General features: G+C 38.1%; 1 protein-coding gene across 1 annotated transcript; it reads right to left on the bottom strand.

Annotated features, from left to right (window-relative positions):
• Nucleotides 1–2,344: 2,344 nt before the first annotated feature.
• Nucleotides 2,345–14,145, bottom strand: LOC128067744 (gastric triacylglycerol lipase). The gene is made up of 9 exons (XM_052660795.1): nucleotides 14,044–14,145; nucleotides 13,712–13,829; nucleotides 12,772–12,970; nucleotides 11,583–11,692; nucleotides 8,066–8,202; nucleotides 6,067–6,213; nucleotides 4,815–4,886; nucleotides 4,323–4,394; nucleotides 2,345–2,581 (listed from the first exon to the last, which is right to left on the bottom strand). Exons 1-9 carry the CDS (start codon nucleotides 14,143–14,145, stop codon nucleotides 2,345–2,347), a joined length of 1,194 nt encoding a protein of 397 aa, XP_052516755.1.
• Between the last annotated feature and the right edge of the window lie 4,688 nt (nucleotides 14,146–18,833).

Raw genomic sequence — 18,833 nt, 5'->3', positions numbered from 1 at the left:
ACTTCCTACTTTTGCATTCAGTCCCCTATAATGAAGAGGATATCTTTTTTGGGTGTTAGTTCTAAAAGGTCTTGTAGGTCTTCATAAAACTGTTCAGCTTCTTCAGCGTTACTGATTGGGGCATAGGCTTGGATTACCTATGGGTAATGGGTCATATTAGTTGAGTGCTATCATGGATCATGCATTAATTATATTAAACTCTCTGGCATAGAGAAGACATTCAACAGATAGTTGTTCAAAATGAACACAGAAATCCTCACAATGATTTGAGGTTGAAATATAGATCCATATTTACTTTATACTTTGCTATGTTACCAACCAGTTATATATAGTTGACTTGTTTATAGTTTACTTCAGCAATAATTTAATATCTTTGATGAGATTTTGCATACACTGTTTTATGAGCAACCCATCTAAAAACTACTTAAGATGGATTACCTATGCAGACAGTTCTCATCTGTATTTTAATTTGTTTCCTTAAGTGCTATTTTCAAAAGGAAATTCTAGAGTGGCATCCTCCTTGTATGCTTTAAATAATTTTTCCTGTTTGGTTTAGATTATACATGGCTTTTGTGATCTGACTTCTTTGAGTGGGGCTGTAAAAATGACCAGCTGAGACATAGCAAAGCAAAAAAGTTTTGCATGTGAAAGCACAAATCCTTTCCTGTGTCTTCTAATATTTTCCATTCTTTACTTTTTTCTCATCTCTATTCTTTCTCCCTCCTTCTAACATCTACTTAGCTACTTCTTCCTTCTTTCACACTAGCAGAGAAAACTGCCATTCAACTGGCATTTTTCCCTTACTAGATATCTATGTAGAGCCTAGTAACTCATTATTATTGAGTTACCCAATAATTATTATTATTGAGTAATAATCTGAGTAATACTTTATAAAACCCTAAGCATCACCTTGTTCCATTTCCCCTCTTAGATAACTCTCTTGCTGCTGCTGCTGCTAGGTTGCTTCAGTCGTGTCCAACTCTGTGCAACCCCATAGGCAGACTACCAGGCTCCCCCATCCCTGGGATACTCCAGGCAAGAACACTGGAGTGGGTTCCCATTTCCTTCTCCAATGCATGTAAGTGAAACCTGAAAGTGAAGTCGCTCAGTCGTGTCCGACTCTTAGCGACCCAATGGACTGCAGCCTTCCAGGCTCCTTTGTCCATGGGATTTTCCAGGCAAGAGTACTGGAGTGGGGTGCCATTGCCTTCTCCCAGATAACTCTAGAAATATTTAATTTGAAAATGCAACAGAGCTGTGTAATCAACTTTGTGCAGAAGAGTATTTGAACTAGAATATGTGGATTTCAGCTCTGACAATGCCAATCATATATCCTTTATTAAAGTGCTCAACCTTTATGAACTTCAATATCCTCATTTGCAAAATGATGGGGATTAAACTAGGTAATGCTTAGCATCTTTTAATTTTAGATTATCTTGATTTTTTAAAATATGAATTGCATCATATCTAATAAGTTTTAGATCACAACACAGTTCAGATATATTAGTCTTCTTGTATACAGAGAATATGAATACATACTTGTAACCCCAAAATAAATTAGACCAAATTTTGGAGGGGAATGTGAGCAAAAATATGATGGTGCAAATAAGATGTATATATGAGGCACAACTCAGGGAGGGTGTGTACTCAAGGCATCTGGTGAGTAGAACCTAGGGATGGTGCTAAGTACACTAGAATGCCCAGGACAATAAAATGAAACCTGTCCCAAAATGTCAACAATATTGAGGGTAAGAAATCCCTTATCTCCCAACTTCCTGAACTGGGGTTGCCAGTTGCTTCCTAACCTACCTATGTTCTTTTCTCCCTAGAAAGGGAAAGTGAGCTGGCCTCAGTGCAACTTACAGTCTACTTGGCCTTTCCATGGAGTGTAACAGTCAAAAGAGCAAGTGATAGCCCCACTGCACAAGTGAAGAGACTAAGCTTTAGCAACAGCAGATGAGAAGAAAACAATCTATTCAATCTCCAAGTGTGCCAAAGAGGCATCAATAGTCAACCCCAGGACTGTCTCTTGGCAACACTCGTGATTCAAGGCTCATTGTCACTCTGGAGTTTAGAAGAAACCTGAATGGGAGGATTGGAAGAGAAGTTTCACCTCCCTGAGATCACAGTCCGTCAAGAGTTTCTAGATACATTTCCAAGGGAAAAAATAATTTTAAGCATTTTTTTCCAATTAAAAATGACCAATGAAAAGTTTGTTGATGCTAATATATTTTGAAAGTCAACATTACAGAAAGAAGCATTGCATTTATAACAGTACAGTAATCATGTAGGTGAGAAGAAACTATTTTGGAAAAAGTAAATGAATAATTCTCTAAATCCAGAACTACTTTTTGTCTTCTGCCATCAAAGAAATAATTTCATTGTAAACTTCTTGAGGTGCATCCATTGCCCAGATAAAGTCCAAGTGATTGTAATTTGGAATTTCCTTGTGGTAAATGAGATTAGAGAGTTTTGAAAGCAAAAGGTCAACATCCTGAGGGTCAGCCAACAGGTCTTGGCCAGCACTCCATACTGCAATTGGGACACTCATGGCTGTTAAATTGTAGATGGGAGGTGTGGGCTAAAACACAAGAGGCAAAGAATCAGAATTTTCATAGGTAAATTCACTTTAAACTCAATACTTATTCAGTGGGTAAATCAGATATCACTTAAAAAATTGAGATATAATTTATAAATAACATTATATTTGTTGCAGGCGCACAGCAATGATTCCACACATGTATACATTGTGAGATGATGACAACAAAAATATCTAGTTAGCATCTACCTCCATGTGTAGTTTTACCCTAACCCTAACCCTAGAGAGAGAGAAAGAGATAACTTTTAAGATTTACTGTCTTGGCAAGTTTCAAATGTACAGTACAGTATTAGTAACTACAGTCTCCACACTGTAATTGCATCTCCACGTCTTATTTATTTTATGACTGGAAGTTCATACCTTTTGACCACCTTAATCTATTTTGCCCATGCCTCTAGCAACCACCAATCTGTTTTCTATATCTATTAATTCCAGATTTTTCATGTTTTAGATTCCACATTTAAGTGAGATCATATAATATTTATCTGTGTATGAATAACTTATTTCACTTAGCATAATATTGTCAAGGTCCATCCTTGTTGTTACAAGTGGCATGACCCAATTTCATAATTAAATCTTAAGAATTTACACACTCTAAAGGTATAACCTTCTCAGAATGGCCTGAGTCATTTATGTTTACTTTGTCTGACTTCCTAGTATAGTCATTGGAAAAGTAGTCAGTTAATTAAATGAGTTGTATTCTAAATACTTGCCTGATTTTTACTAAATATAGGTTCAAATTCTTAGAAAATCTATCAGTAGCCCCGTTTCCTATTTCGACAAAAATCACCATTCACACAGATTTTAAAGGCATTTATAAAGCAGACCAATGGTAGACATAAAGCAGACAAGAAAAGCACTACTAATTTTCCCACTGTTCACAGAGAATTTTGTTAGTTTTTAAAGATGATATTCTCAAGAATTCTGATTCAATACATTAATGTAATAGCTATATACTTATGCTTATAGCTATACACTACAATATACTTATATAAGTATAATATATAGCTATATACTATAATATACTTATATAAGTATATACTTATACAATATACTTATATAAGTACAAGCTATATACTTATACAAATAGCTACATACTACAATACTTATGCAATAGCTAATTCACAAAGAAATATTTTATTATATGTATATAGTATTATATGTATAGTATTTTAATACTTTATTATGCTCCTTTATATGTTGGACAGAAGGGAAAAGTGTGGAGAATGCCCATGAGAATAAACCCACTTTTCTTCACTCATATGCCACTGTTAGAAGTGTTTTCCAGGACCAGCTTCTGGATCTTAAATTATCATCACTTCCCCAGTTAGCTGACACCATCCTGAGTTGTGTTTGGCTTGGTTGCAGGGAGCATGGAGTTGGGGGTGGGTGTTTCACCCGCTTCCCCGCCCACGATGGAGTCTCTGGTTACTAGCGTTAAGGGCCCAGGACAAAGGCAGCCTCTGAGGTGCTGCTGGTTTCCGATTCTTCCCCTGAGCCTTCACGCTCCAGTGTCTGTGCTCATTCAGCTGCCCTCAAAGTAGCACACGACTGCAGTAAGAAACTTCCAGAACTTATCACCCCTGGTGGCATTAGACAGACTTCTGAGGTCTGGACAACAATTTGACTTTGGAAAATACATGTAAAGTTATCACAATTTCATCTTTAACCTTTTATATCTTTGTCTTTCAAAATGTGAATAACTGCTACTTAAGACGCTTACCTGATTATAATGCATTAGGTTCTGAACTGAGGCTCCCCAGTCAAAAGCTTGGAATTTCCCAGACTTAATAGCCTAATGGAGAGAAATTTAAAAAACTAAGAAATTAAAAAAAATTACTTGGCTATGTGAATGATAACATACCAACATTTCCAAGTAGTTTACTTTTAATTTAAATATTATTTATTTTTTTCTCATTCCAAGAATAAAGACTATTAATCCTAGAGAACAATTTATTCAAGTTTACATGCAGCTCTGCTTGAAATAATTTTTCTTGCCACTCAAGTCATGAGAATCATTTATTTCTTGCTACCCAAAGCACCTATTTTTATAGGATTTTCATTCATATGGATTGATAATTTCACCTGGTAGTCCCATGCCAGAAAAATTCCCTGCTAGGAACCTTTACTTTGACAGACTCTTTTAAGACTTGGCTTTAGGTAAATTGGTGATGGTTGAGGCCCACAAGAAAGTTTTAACAGCTTGAAATGATACCTGTCTCCAGTGGAGGATGTTTTGAACAGAAGTTCCTGCTGGATTATGTGCTATATACACATCTAAGCGACTCTAGAAAGCAAGCACATAAGCACACACACACACTTAGATATACGTTCAGTTTCTTGAAAACACCTAAGACTTAAACTTTTCTGATCCATATCAAGTTTTACCAGCAGCATTACTGGCAGGATATGAGCAAAAGAGTTGTACATCACTTCATGGCTGGCAAGCTCTGATTATATGGGCTAATTTCAAGGATGCATAGCTAAACTAAACAATTTTGAGTGAGAATAGTTGTCAATGGATAATACAAAACGTGAAATATGTGACATACTATGAGCTAGATTGTTTTGTTCTATGATTTACGTATGTTGGGGCTTCCCAGGTGGCGCTAATGGTAAAGAATCTGCCTGTCAGTGCAGGAGACACAAGACACAGGTTCACTCCCTGGGTCAGGAAGATCCCCTGGGGTACAAAGTGGCAACCCACTCCAGTATTCTTGCCTGGGAGATTCTATGGACAAAGGAACCTGGCTGGCTACAGTCCATGGGACTGCAAAGAATCAGACATGACTGAGCGCAGTACATACTTTACATATGTTAGCTCATTTAATCTTCACAATGACTCATTTCATGGATAAGGAATCAAAATGAAGGTGTTCAAGTGTGTTGCAAAGGTAGGATCTGAATTATGCTTTTAACCTGAATCCAAATTTTTAACTTCCTTGCAATACTCCAGTATGTTGCATGTGTTTTTAAACATCCACTTGGTGCAAAGAAAATGAAATAGAAGGTAAAGAGTATGGACAAGATCTTACATAAAAAGTTGCTCTGAAAGAAGTTTTGGAAAGTTTATAGGGTTGACTATCAGCATTAAAATATTTTAAATAATATTCATCCAGTATCTAGACATATTTTTCCTACAGAGGAACCTGACAACGTGGTTCAATACCTCATCTCACAGAAATTAAATGTCACACCAATTTTCAGGTGATCAGAGGTGAGTAGCGAGTTTTCTGTTTTTGTTTTTTCTACAAGCTGTTTACTTCAGGGCACAACGAGGTGATGGAAGGAACCTGGAGGCAACAAAACTAGGAGCCATGGCTTGCGATTTCTCTTGGGCTTATCTGCATATTGGACAGAATTTTGAAGTGACTCCTGGTTCTAATAAAGTACCATTCCTAAGTGATGATAAGACAAGAAATCAAGAGAGTTGCTCAAAATAATCAGAAATTTCAGGGCATACAAACCATGTTGAAGTTTTTATTGTCAGCTCCAGTAATGGCAAACAAGGCATTCTTACAAAGGACATCCAGTGTCTCACGAGAGCACACTTCAACACCAAGAAATTGTTCAAAAAAATTGTGTGGGTAGAACATTTTGTTACCAAATATAATCTGAAAAATAAAAGCATCATTATAGATTTGCAAATAACAAGCTACAGAAAAGACTTCTTAATTTGTCTAGTTTACTGAGAGAAATGTCTTTTTCAATATTGCTATATGTTGTCTTAGGAAGTTTAAATACTTTCTCTCATTGAATCCCAATGATAAAGATGTGGAATGGACAGGGCAGATATGAATACTGGGTATTAATTGTTGCATTGAGAACTATACTGGCTGATGAAAATTGTAATGCATAAAAATGTACAGTCTAGTTGGGGTAATAGGAGCTATGGGATTAAATCATAAAACAACATTGTAGAATATCAAAAGTCAGTTCCAAGATGTGTGGTATCAGCAATAAATGACCAAAAATCATCAGGGAAAAGGATGACTTCAAGCCATATTTTCATGAAAACATTAAAAAGACAAAGAGGTTTGGTAGCTTAATAACTGAAAGGACTCACCCTCATTGTTCTTGAGGAAGGTTGACACTTTGTTACCCCCATTTTATTTTATTCATTGTTTATTGAAGTATAGTTGATTTACAATATAATATTAGTTTCAGTTATATGACAGTGACTCCATAGTTTCAAAATTACACACAAAGTTTCAAAATTATACACATGCAAAGTTACTATAAAGTATTGACCGTTTTCTCTTTGCTGGACATTTTATCCGTGTGACTTATTTAATTATTACTGGTAGTTCGTACTCTGTCATCCTCACTTTATACAGGAGAACAGAAGGCTAATAAATAGTCAGGGTCTTGGTCTAGTGAAAACTGGATTGCAGCTAGAATCCTGATCCAAGCCTCAAGATTTTGACTTAAAGTCTAATATTATCTTTTTTTAAACCCCTCTCTCCACTGCCTATCAGAAATTCTGAGTACAAGTGAAAAATAAACATGTTCTGAATCAGGGCAGCCTGTAAATATATTCAGGGTCATCACACAATTTTACATTTTGAGTAAAAGTTTTACAAATATAGTTGCAGGTAAAAATCTTTTAGGTTTTAGACACCTGTGTTAGTTTAGTGAGAAAAAAATGAACAGCACACACCTGAGTGAAAAAAAAAAAGAAAAATACACAACCATAGAAGAGAATGGCATCAGTAAATTTTGTAGCCTGAGGCAAACTGTTCTCCTAATGGAGTGTGTGTGTGTGTGTGTGTGTGTGTGTGTGCGCGCGTGCGCACATGTGTCTGTTGGTTACGGTGGGAGGGAGAAGTTGGTGATTAAACTTTGGATACAGAAAAGATTATTAAATCCCTAACATATATGCTTACATATATATCTACAGTTTATTGAAATCTATTCTACTGCGCTACAAAATCCCCATTTAAAGAGAAAAGACCTCTTAGGGATAAGACTTGGAAAGCCAAGGGTATTTGATGAGGGGTCTCCAAGTTCTTGCTTTACTTCACCACTGCTATCTTACCCTTTCTCTCCTTTTCCTTTCCCTTCCCTTTCTTTCCTGTTCTTCCTCTTCCCACCTTTCATGGACTAGGTAGTTGAGGTATTTTATTTGACTCTTTTGTGTTGCTTTTAGCTCGTCTTCCCCAGGCTGAGGGTGGAAACACAGCCTTGAAGACTTGTGTGGATACTTGGTAAAGAAACATCCATGAAGGAGCAAAAACACTGCCAGGTGTTGCTAGCACACAAAGAAATGGAGAATTTAAAAAAGTGGGGATCTCTTAAACTATAACGGGGATTCGAACATGGTCAGTGCTATTCAAGGTGTAACATAAACACATTCATTTCCATTCCTGGATATAAACACGATCATCCACCTTGTGTTTTTTCTCTATCACTTTGAAATACACTAACAATTCAATATCTTAGAACTGGGTAAAGGGAATCACATACCTTGAAGAGGAAGTGAGGAATAAGTGCAAGTTTGTTAAACAGGCTCTGGGTGTACTTCACTGTGGCAACTGGGGCTAATGCATGGAAGACTTCGATTTTTTCAGCCAGTGTGGGATTGGTAGAAAAGGCGACAAAACCTGAAAGAGAACAAGGAATATGTGTAAAGGTAGGGATGTGTGTGTGTGTGTGTGTGTGTGTGTGTTTTACAAGTAGGACATCATTACTTTGGACTTACTAAGGGTACCATCTGGGACAACCTGAAATGAACAAAATGGTCAGATTTTAGTATATTTTATTTTCATAGATTCTCTCTGGGGACATGAGGTTTGCTGTTGTTTAGTTGCTAAGTCATGTCTGACTCTGGCGACCCCATGTACTGGGGCCAATCAGGCTCCTCTGTCCATGGGATTTCCCTAGCAAGAATACTGAAGTGGACTGCCATTTCCTTCTCCATGGGATTTTCCCATCCCAGGGATATAACTCACATCTCCCATTTGGCAGGCAGATTTTTTTTACCGCTGAGCTACCTAGGAAGCCCTGGACAGGAGGTTAGAACTTTTTAAAAGTTACATTTAACTCTTTTATCTGATTTTTGAAAACAGGCCAACTTTAGAATAATCACACGGTAATAAAAGTGTTATAATTTATATGACAGCAGGTTTGGTTCAGCTTAAAATTATCTCATCTTATAACAATGAGATAATTAACATTTAACATGAATAAGGTATATAAGTGGAAAGGTTAAAGCACAAATTTGAAATGTGTCGAAAGAGAGTTTGAAACTTAGTTCTGTGGTTTATTAGCTTTGTGACCTTGGAAAAGAGACCTAAACTCTAAAAGTTTTAGTTTCCTCATCTAAAAATAGGTATAATAATGAATACTTCCTTAGGTTGTTTAGGAAATAATTAAGTTGAATCATGTAGAATATTTACCAGGAACTAAGCCATGCCCGTGGGGCCACTCAAGATGGGCGGGTCATGGTGGAGAGGTCTGACAGAATGTGGTCCACTGGAGAAGGGAATGGCAAACCACTTCAGTATTCTTGCCTTGAGAACCCCATGAACAGTATTGAAAGGCAAAATGATAGGATACTAAAAAAGGATCTCCCCAGGTCAGTAGGTGCCCAATATGCTACTGGAGATCAGTGATGAGATGGCTGGATGGCATCACTGACTTGATGGACGTGAGTCTGAGTGAACTCCGGGAGTTGGTGATGAACAGGGAGGCTTGGCGTGCTGCAATTCATGGGGTCACAGAGAGTCAGACATGACTGAGCAACTGAACTGAACTGAACTGAGTCACATAGTAATGCTTAACAAATGAGTAGCAGAGATAATTCCAATATTTGTATACAATATTCTCAGCCCTTATCTGCTTTTAATTGTTTTCATGAACAGTACCATATAAAGTGAAAGTGAAGTCACTCAGTTGTGTCCGACTCTTTGTGACCCCGTGGACTATAGCCTACCAAGCTCCTCTGTCCATGGGATTCTCCAGGCAAGAATACTGGAGTGGGTTGCCATTTCTTTCTCCAGGGGATCTTCCTGACCCAGGGATCGAACCCGGGTTTCCCACATTGGAGGCAGACGCTTTAACCTCTGAGCCACCAGGGAAGCCCTACCGTATAAATAGACTGGGTTCTAATTAAACAATTATTAACTTAAATTCTTTACAGTTGAATTTCACAGGACAATCTCTCCTTACTGTTAGTAATGACATGTTGACTAGACTTAAGAACAGCTTGAAACAAAGCTTTTCAGATTTGTGCAAAACTTAAATAAAGCAAAAAGAAAGAAAAACTTTTCAGGTTTATGCCACTCAGTAATATGCAGCCTGATCCCACTGGAAGAAGAACATGCTTTCCAACAGCACTCTGTTGATTAAGGAGTTCTTTATCTGGCTTCCTAACTCTGAAGATGAGAGCCAGCAGGTCACCCAGAGCAAGCAGGACTCCTGCACAAGGAGAGTCTGTCTCCTCCTGCTAGAGTATTAGTAGCAGCACCACTGACACTGAGTGATGGTCAGTAGGTCCATAAAGGGTCAGACAGGTAACTTCTCAAAACAAGCTTAATCCCATTGTAGATGCAATCCATCAAGGACACTTCACTAAACTTCATGTACACAGCAGATTGACTGGTAAATGTAAATTAGAAGGCAGAAACAACTTGCTGAAATTTATGAGTATGGTGACACAATGATAAACTGTCCACTGGTGAGTAAGAAGAATGGAAATGTTCAAACTTTAAATACTCAAAAGAGCAGTAGCTTGGAGTGATTTTCTGTCAGGACAAGCGGTTCTATTTACCTCAATAAATCTTAAGGACATTTCTGCATTTCAGCTAAGTGCAATAATTTCATAACCCTGTATCACTGAGAAAAGGTTAAGCTATGTTCAACATGTTCTATACAAAAGCATAGGAGTCAGTCATAAGCACCCCTCTGATGCTCCCCAATCTGACTCCCTGATTTATTTTTCTCTTCATAGAAAAATGCTACCATCATCTAGCATCATATATATTTTACTTATCATTTTCTCTGCCTCCACCTGCTAGAGTATTAGTAGTAAAAAGACAGAGATTTTAAACTATTTATTTTTTGCTATATCCTTAGGATATGTTATATGAGACCCATAAATAGGGTTGACTGAATGAAATAAACTGAGACCAGAGACCATGTGGTACAAAGTTTCAGAGCATTGGTTCCTACCTGTAATAACTGTTATCTTACACAAACTATTTCTTCACCCGCTATTTAGGTTGCCTATTTTTGGGCTCCAAAATCACTGTAGATGGTGAATTGCAGCCATGAAATTAAAAGACACTTACTCCTTGGAAGGAAAGTTATGACCAACCTAGATAGCATATTCAAAAGCAGAGATATTACTTTGCCAACAAAGGTCTGTCTAGTCAAGGCTATGCTTTTCCCAGTGGTCATGTATGGATATGAGAGTTGGACTGTGAAGAAAGCTGAGTGCCAAAGAATTGATGCTTTTGAACTGTGGTGTTGGAGAAGACTCTTGAGAGTCCCTTGGACTGCAAGGAGATCCAACCAGTCCATCCTAAAGGAGACCAGTCCTGGGTGTTCATTGGAAGGACTGATGCTGAGGCTCCAATACTTTGGCAACCTCATGCAGAGCTGACTCATTGAAAAAGACCCTGATGCTGGGAGGGATTGAAGGCAGGGGGAAAAGGGGACAACAGAGGATGAGATGGCTGGATGGCATCACTGACTTGATGGACGTGAATCTGAGTGAACTCTGGGAGTTTGTGATGGACAGGGAGGCCTGGTGTGCTGTAATTCATGTGGTCACAAAGAGTTGGACATGACTGAGCAACTGAACTGAACTGAACTGATACATACAATAGGAATAATAATGGCCTTATATCAGTGGGCTGTTGTAGACATTGCATTATATAATGAATGGAAAGCAATTAGCAAGCAAGAAGACCAGCATACCTGCATGACCACTGGTAAAGGATCTATACGAACTACACTACTTGCTAATTGCTTTACCTACCAATGGTGGTGCCTTGGGAATGGCCAACATAGTGTAGCTTCTTCTGTCCTGTTCTCTTTAGGATGAAATCAATTGTAGATGGAAGGTCATATTCAGCCATTTCATCAAAGCTGTAAAAAAGACAAAATAAGCTAAATACACATCTTTGTTATAATTGCTGTAAGTCAAACCTATTTAAGCTAAAGCTTCCTTTGAAAAATAGAAAACTGGATGCTCTAAACATTGCTGCTTATAGACTATTTGAGTGTCAGGGGCTCTTTGCCGATGACTTCTTTAAAGAGCTGACATTATTTCTAAAGCACAGCATGGTAGCTGCAATTTGATCCAATTTGAAACACTAGTATTTGTAGTTGGGGACTACTTCCATCCCTGAATCTGACTGTCAGATTTAATAATGACTTGTATTTAGTGTTCCACTACCATGAAATATGAATAATTCCTCTATTTTATTCTTTACAAGTCATCCAGAATAATTTTTTTGAAAATGAAAACAGGCTATGCCCCTCCCCTGTTAAAACTTTCCAGAAGCTTCTCCTTACACTTAGAATGAGCTCCAAGGCCCTCATTGTGACCTACACTGCCCATCCTGATCTTGGCTTCTTGGCATCTCTAGTCTCCTCGCCTCTTGGTCTTCCTCTTCCTCACTACACTTGGGTCAGATGACCTTCCATTTGGTTCCTAGCATTGTTAGAGCACTTTTGTGCCTCAGCTCTATCAACCAACTTCTCTTCTGTTCTCCACTTCCACTAGTAATTCCCAGAGATAAGGCACCAGAAGGCCAGTAAGAAAATCCTTGATAATCTCTCCATGGTGTCTGAATTTCATTGTCTCCCCCTCCACTTCATTATTGCTGATGAGAGATGTTGTCCCTGAACCCCAGCTGGGTTTAAATCCATGTGGATGTTCCTTTAGAAATTGCCGGGGGCAACAAATTTCCTTGCTTACTCATTTTGCTCAATCAAGGTGGAAAAGCAGATTCAGGGAATCTCATAATAGTGGGCACTGGGATCACAGTTAGGAGGAAAACTACCCTTGGAATGAGGTGTATGAAAAATCTAAGATAGATTAGAATCAAAGGACTTCCTTCTCCTCCTACTTGAAGTGGGATTTGTTAAGATACGACTGGATTGGAAGCAGTGACTACTGATGATTTTTAACTCAACATTTAGTTTTAATTCTCCCTCTTTACCTGAAAGCCCAGAATTCAGGGGAGTCTGGTGAATAGTATAAATGTTCCTGGGCCCAAGTGTTTCCTCTGCTGTTTCCCAGCCACACGTCATAACCAGCATCTGCCAGGAGGAAGCCCAGGCTGTTGTTGGGCAGGTTGGAAATCCAGTTTGTGGCTGAGGCAAGAAGGCCATGCTGCAGAAACACAACAGGTCTCTGACCTAAAGAAGAAAATTATTCAAACCTTTATAAACTCACTCCTTATTCGCAGAGAAACATGAATTTAGGAAGACTAGAATTACATGTTTGCTTGGTGGGGTGAATATTTTTGAAATTGTTATCTTAATTGTGATATTTTCTCAGATGACAAAATATGTGCACCTGTATACTTTAAATTGTGTGCAGTTTATTGTATGCCAGTTAAACTCAAAAAGCTATTGAAAAATTATATTAAAGAAATTCAGCATAATGTTAATTAAGTGGGTTTGTTATTCAGGGACTCTGAGTCCCCACCCAGCACAACAAACTAAAATCGTGGGCCAGTGTGCTTCACATCATAGAAGCCAGTGTAAATCTGGTGTCACTCAGACCCTTAGCTTAACCTCAGAAGTCCAAGGTGGATCAAGGATTTCTTTCCCTGTGAGTAACTTAATCTCATGTTCTAGAATTAGAATATATTTGAATGGAATGTATTTGATTCACAATTCAAGGCACTCATCTTTTCCCGTCATTCCAGTCCCCCCAAGCTTCCCTGGTGACTCAGTGGTAAAGAATCTGCCTGCCAACACAGGAGGTGTGGTTTCAGTTCCTGGGTTGGGAAGATCCCCTGGAGAAGGAAGTGGCAGCCCACTTCAGTACTCTTGCCAGGATACTCCATGGACAGAGGACCCGGGCAGGCTACAGGCCATGGGGTTGCACAAGAGTGGAGCACAACTTAGTGACTGAACAAAAACCAGTCCTACCTAAATGATTAGCATCATTCTTTCCATGAGGAATCCGATAGACCTGAAGGATATAGCCATCTGCAGTTATAACTTTATGCATCTCACTTGGGTAGCCCCAGAAGGAAATCATCTGACTCTGAATGGAGGGAAAAAAAAAATTAGCTTCATGTTTACTGGGCCACTTTTATGATTCCTATTGTAAAACTTCTCATTGATTGTTAACATACATTGTGTAAAGAAATATTTCAAGCTTTAAAATAAAAGATATTTTAAAAGAATTAATGGGAGCAAATAGCATCAATATCTTCAGAAGTGTTGTTTTTAAAATATTAGTGATATGAATAACTTACAACATTCATACTGGCTTCAGCGTTCTCAGCAATTTTTCCAAGGAAACAAAATGCATTTCCAGACATGTGGATGAAACACACCGTTACAAGTAGCCACCACATTTTCAACCTATTAAGGAAAAAAAAACCTTATTGCATCATGTGGTAAATCTTACAATATAACATGAAGTCATGATATTGAGCTGCCTTGCTCTTTTCTTCACATATTTTTCACTTATTACTTTCTCTGTCATATCATTCTCCTGTTTCTTATCAGTTTGTCAATTAGAAGATTTTTATAGTACTTCTATTCTGGTCATTTATTCAGGTTTGTACATGATTCTAGTTTTCCAAAGGACCTTTTATCAACCTACCCTTGTAGATATTTGCTATTTACCATCTGTTATGGTTTGAGTTGGTCTTCCACTGACACCCCAAAAATAGATATATTGAAGACCTCAAAACCTCTGAATTTTACTCCATTTGGAAGTAGAGTTATTACAGATGAAATTTAAGTTAAGATGAGGCCATCTAATAGTAGGGTGAACCCTTAATCCCATATGAATGGTCTTCTTCTAAGAAGATGGCCATGTGAAGGCAGAAAGAATGGAAGCCAAGGGGCAAAAGAGATTACTGGAAAACTACCAACACCTAGGAAGAGACATTGAAAGATTTCTTTACATGTTCTGGAGGGAGCTTAGCCCTTCAAACACCTTGGTTTTAGATTTACAGATTCCACCAATGTAAGATAATAATTTTCCATTATTTTAAGCAACCCACTTGTGGTTCTTTGCTCCAGCAGCCCTAAGAAAATGATACACCATCTGTCAGAAAAGGGAGAGAAAGCTAACACTCAGAATGGTTGTCTTTCTTGAAACTGTGAATAAAACAAGGAAGTATGTCTGTTTTGTAAGTGAAAACTTGCTTTAATCCCCTCAAAATGGCAGACCAAATGTTACTCAAACATTGACAATACAGATAAAATTTTATATTATTGTTTTAAAATATCTGGATTCAAAGATGACCCGCTTAATAAGTCTTTTGTTCACCCGCTGTGCCTCACATGATAAATACGACAATCGATAACCACTGCTCTATTTGTACCTTCAGGCGTCCTGATTCCTCTCCATTCCTATTGTTGATCGCCGTCAACTCTTCCCCTTTCCTAATGAATACTTTTCCCAAGGGGCGCCTGCACTAACACACCCCTGCTCCCACCCCTACCTTGCAAATGCTCCATTGTGTTCCATTGGCAACTATGTAATTTTTTCAGTTTCAGACTTAACATTTTCCCTACACTCTGTTCAAATACATCATATCTGAATATGACTGTAAGTTTCCACAGCTGCAGTCTTCTGCTCTAAACTTGACATTATCATTTGACAAAAAACCAAAAAATATTAGCCCAAGGAATACATGAAGGAATGACATGTTCTCTGCCTTCAAGGAACTTACAACCTAGTGATAGTTCAGTAATACCAACTCTTTCCACTTGCTCTCTTACCTGTACCATCCATGCATTTCTCAGTCCCTTTCACTTCAGATCAACTCAGGGCTTGCTTGCTTGCTCTTAAAATCCCATAGGTAGACTTAGGCTTTAGACTTAGTCAAACAAAAGGATGGCTGGGTAACAAGGTAGCTATAGAGCATTCTGCTCAGACCTTGGCTTCATAAGCATTTGCTGCTCAATGAATGAAAATTCATCATACTATTAGCAGTACTTTTCAAACCTAACTTTTTGTTAGCTCCATAAGTGATTTCTAATAAGTGGGCTTCCCTTGTGGCTCTGCTAGTAAAGAATCTGCCTGCAATGGAGGAGACCTGGGTTCAATCCCTGGGTTGGGAAGATCCCCTGGAGAAGGGAAAGGCTACCCATTCCAGTATTCTGGCCTGAAAAATTCCATGGACTGTATAGCCCATGGGGTCACAAAGAATCAGACACAACTGAATGGCTTTCACTTATTAGAAATCATGTATGTACTAACAGCTAAAATAAAATTAAAAATGATTGACCTTACTATTCTTAAGAGCTACCTATGTCCCTTTACTTTTTATCAAAAATTAAAATAAATAATCTATCTCATTTACTACATGAATCTCTTCAAGGTTTATTAGGGTTATTTTTTCCTAAAGAAATGAATTTGTGTATGTTCTCTTGATCAAGGCTGTCTGGGGCTCAATTCAAAGCTTTCAGGTTTTAGTGGTAGAAGTAGCCTAGGAGAGAAGGCAGAGGGAAGGAAACAATTAGAGATGAGAGGGAGAGAACCAAAGAGAAAGATGTCCATAGGGTATCAAGACTGGTGACTGTGAGGAACCTAAGCTGGTCTTTTTTGATAGCTATAAACACTAGACATTCCTTGAATATCATTTGAATTGCTAAAATAAGTGAGCTTTTCCAGAAAACCCCACAAACATAGTTAATAAAAACTGAATATTTTTCCAAACTCCTACTACTTCTCATAGAGATTGTGAATAGAGTACCATTCTACCCATGTTGATTTGAAAATCAGTCAGGTTTTATTTCAAGATAGAAATTGCACAGTGAGGAGATAGAGCCCAGTGGGCATGTGGCCTGTACCTGTTACAAACTCAGAGCATTGCTTGTTCTTTCTTTTCCCCAAATCATTGACATCAAGCCCCAAAGAAGGAGAAAGAGAAGAAATCTCCTAGAAAAAAACTATATACATATAATCAAGGTTTAAAACTTCAATGGAAAATTATATTTTTAAGATGGAAATAAATTTCACATATAGATACATTACTTTTGAAGTATATTAAATAAACTTTATAACACCAGAGAATCATACTCACTGTCACCAAAGTGAATGCCTTCTAGTTTCTCGAAGGTAAATGAAAAACCTAACTCTCTTTGTCCTTTTCTCTCTCACTATATGTCTATATATATAGATATAGTTATAGATAGGTGTCATGTGTATATTTTGGGTGACCTTTCCCAAAAACGTACAGTCACTGCATTTCCAATGAACTCCAATATTTGCCAAACAGCAAGTCAAATATTACATAAGCGGTAAACCCGCAAAAGGATGTAGTTCGAAAACATCCTTAGAGATTCATTCTTCTTGATTTATCACCTGCTGAAATTCTGCCTCCTGCTTCCTTGTTCTTTGGGTTTTCTTAATCCTAGGAATTATCAAGTCTTCTCCCACGCTTGGGTAGGAACACTTTAACTCATAAAGAATCACATATATATTAAAACAAGTCAATATGTCCCACTGGAATAATTTTCAAAATTTGAAAGCAAAATAATTATTATCACAAGCTTTTCATAGTTGCTTTTGCCTAGATTAAGAAATAATGCCAAATATTGCACATGTGAACAAAATGAAATTATATCTATTTATGTACTGAGATGGTATTTTATTGTGTTTTGAACATTTAATATGAGAAGAACTGTACAAAAAAGATCTTCACAACCAAGATAATCACGATGGTGTGATCACTCACTTAGAGCCAGACATCCTGGAATGTGAGGTCATGTGGGCCTTAGAAAGCATCACTACGAACCAAGCTAGTGGAGGTGATGGAATTCCAGTGGAGCTATTTCAAATCCTGAAAGATGATGCTGTGAAAGTGCTGCACTCAATATGCCAAGAAATTTGGAAAACAGCAGTGGCCACAGGACTGGAAAAGGGCAGTTTTCATTCCAATCCCAAAGAAAAGCAATGCCAAAGAATGCTCAAACTGCCACACAATTGCACTCATCTCACACACTAGTAAGGTAATGCTCAAAATTTTCCAAGCCAGGCTTCAGCATTACGTGAACTGTGAACTTCCAGATGTTCAAGCTGGTTTTAGAAAAGGCGGAAGAACCAGAGATCAAATTGCCAACATCTGCTGGATCACTGAAAAAGCAAGAGAGTTCCAGAGAAACAGCTCTTTCTGCTTTATTGACTATGCCAAAGTCTTTGACTGTGTGGATCACAAGAAACTGTGGAAAATTATTCAGGAGATGGGAATATCAGACCAGTTGACCTGCCTCTTGAGAAACTTGTATGGAGGTCAGGAAGCAACAGTTCGAACTGGACATGGAACAACAGACTGGTTCCAAATAGGAAAAGGAGTATGTCAAGGCTGTATATTGTCACCCTGCTTATTTAACTTCTATGCAGAGTACATCATGAGAAATGCTGGGCTGGAAGAAGCACAAGCTGGAATCAAGATTGTCGGAAGAAATATCAATAACCTCAGATATGCAGATGACACCACTCTTATGGCAGAAAGTGAAGAGGAACTAAAAAGTCTTTTGATGAAGGTGAAAGAGGAGAGTGAAAAAGTTGGCTTAAAGCTTAATATTCAGAAAACGAAGATCATGGCATCTGGTCCCATCACTTCATGGCAAATAGATGGGGAAACCGTTGAAAGAATGTCAGACTTTATTTTGGGGGGCTCCAAAATCGCTGCAGATGGTGACTGCAGCCATGAAATTAAAAGACACTTACTCCTTGGAAGGAAAGTTATGACCAACCTAGACAGCATATTCAAAAGCAGAGATATTATGTTGCCAACAAAGGTCTGTCTAGTCAAGGCTATGGTTTTTCCAGTAGTCATGTATGGATGTGAGAGTTGGACTGTGAAGAAAGCTGAGTGCCGAAGAACTGCTGCTTTTGAACTGTGGTGTTGGAGAAGACTCTTGAGAGTCCCTTGGACTGCAAGGAGATCCAACCAGTCCATTCTAAAGGATATCAGTCCTGGGTGTTCTTTGGAAGGACTGATGCTAAAGCTGAAACTCCAATACTTTGGCCACCTGATGCGAAGAGTTAGCTCATTGGTAAAGACTCTGATGCTGGGAG

This window comes from Budorcas taxicolor, chromosome 23, assembly GCF_023091745.1.
Source record: "Budorcas taxicolor isolate Tak-1 chromosome 23, Takin1.1, whole genome shotgun sequence".
In the NCBI taxonomy this organism is placed as follows: Eukaryota; Metazoa; Chordata; class Mammalia; order Artiodactyla; family Bovidae; genus Budorcas; species Budorcas taxicolor.
Note: the sequence above shows the minus strand (reverse complement) of the source record. Positions and strands in the feature narration are given on the sequence as shown.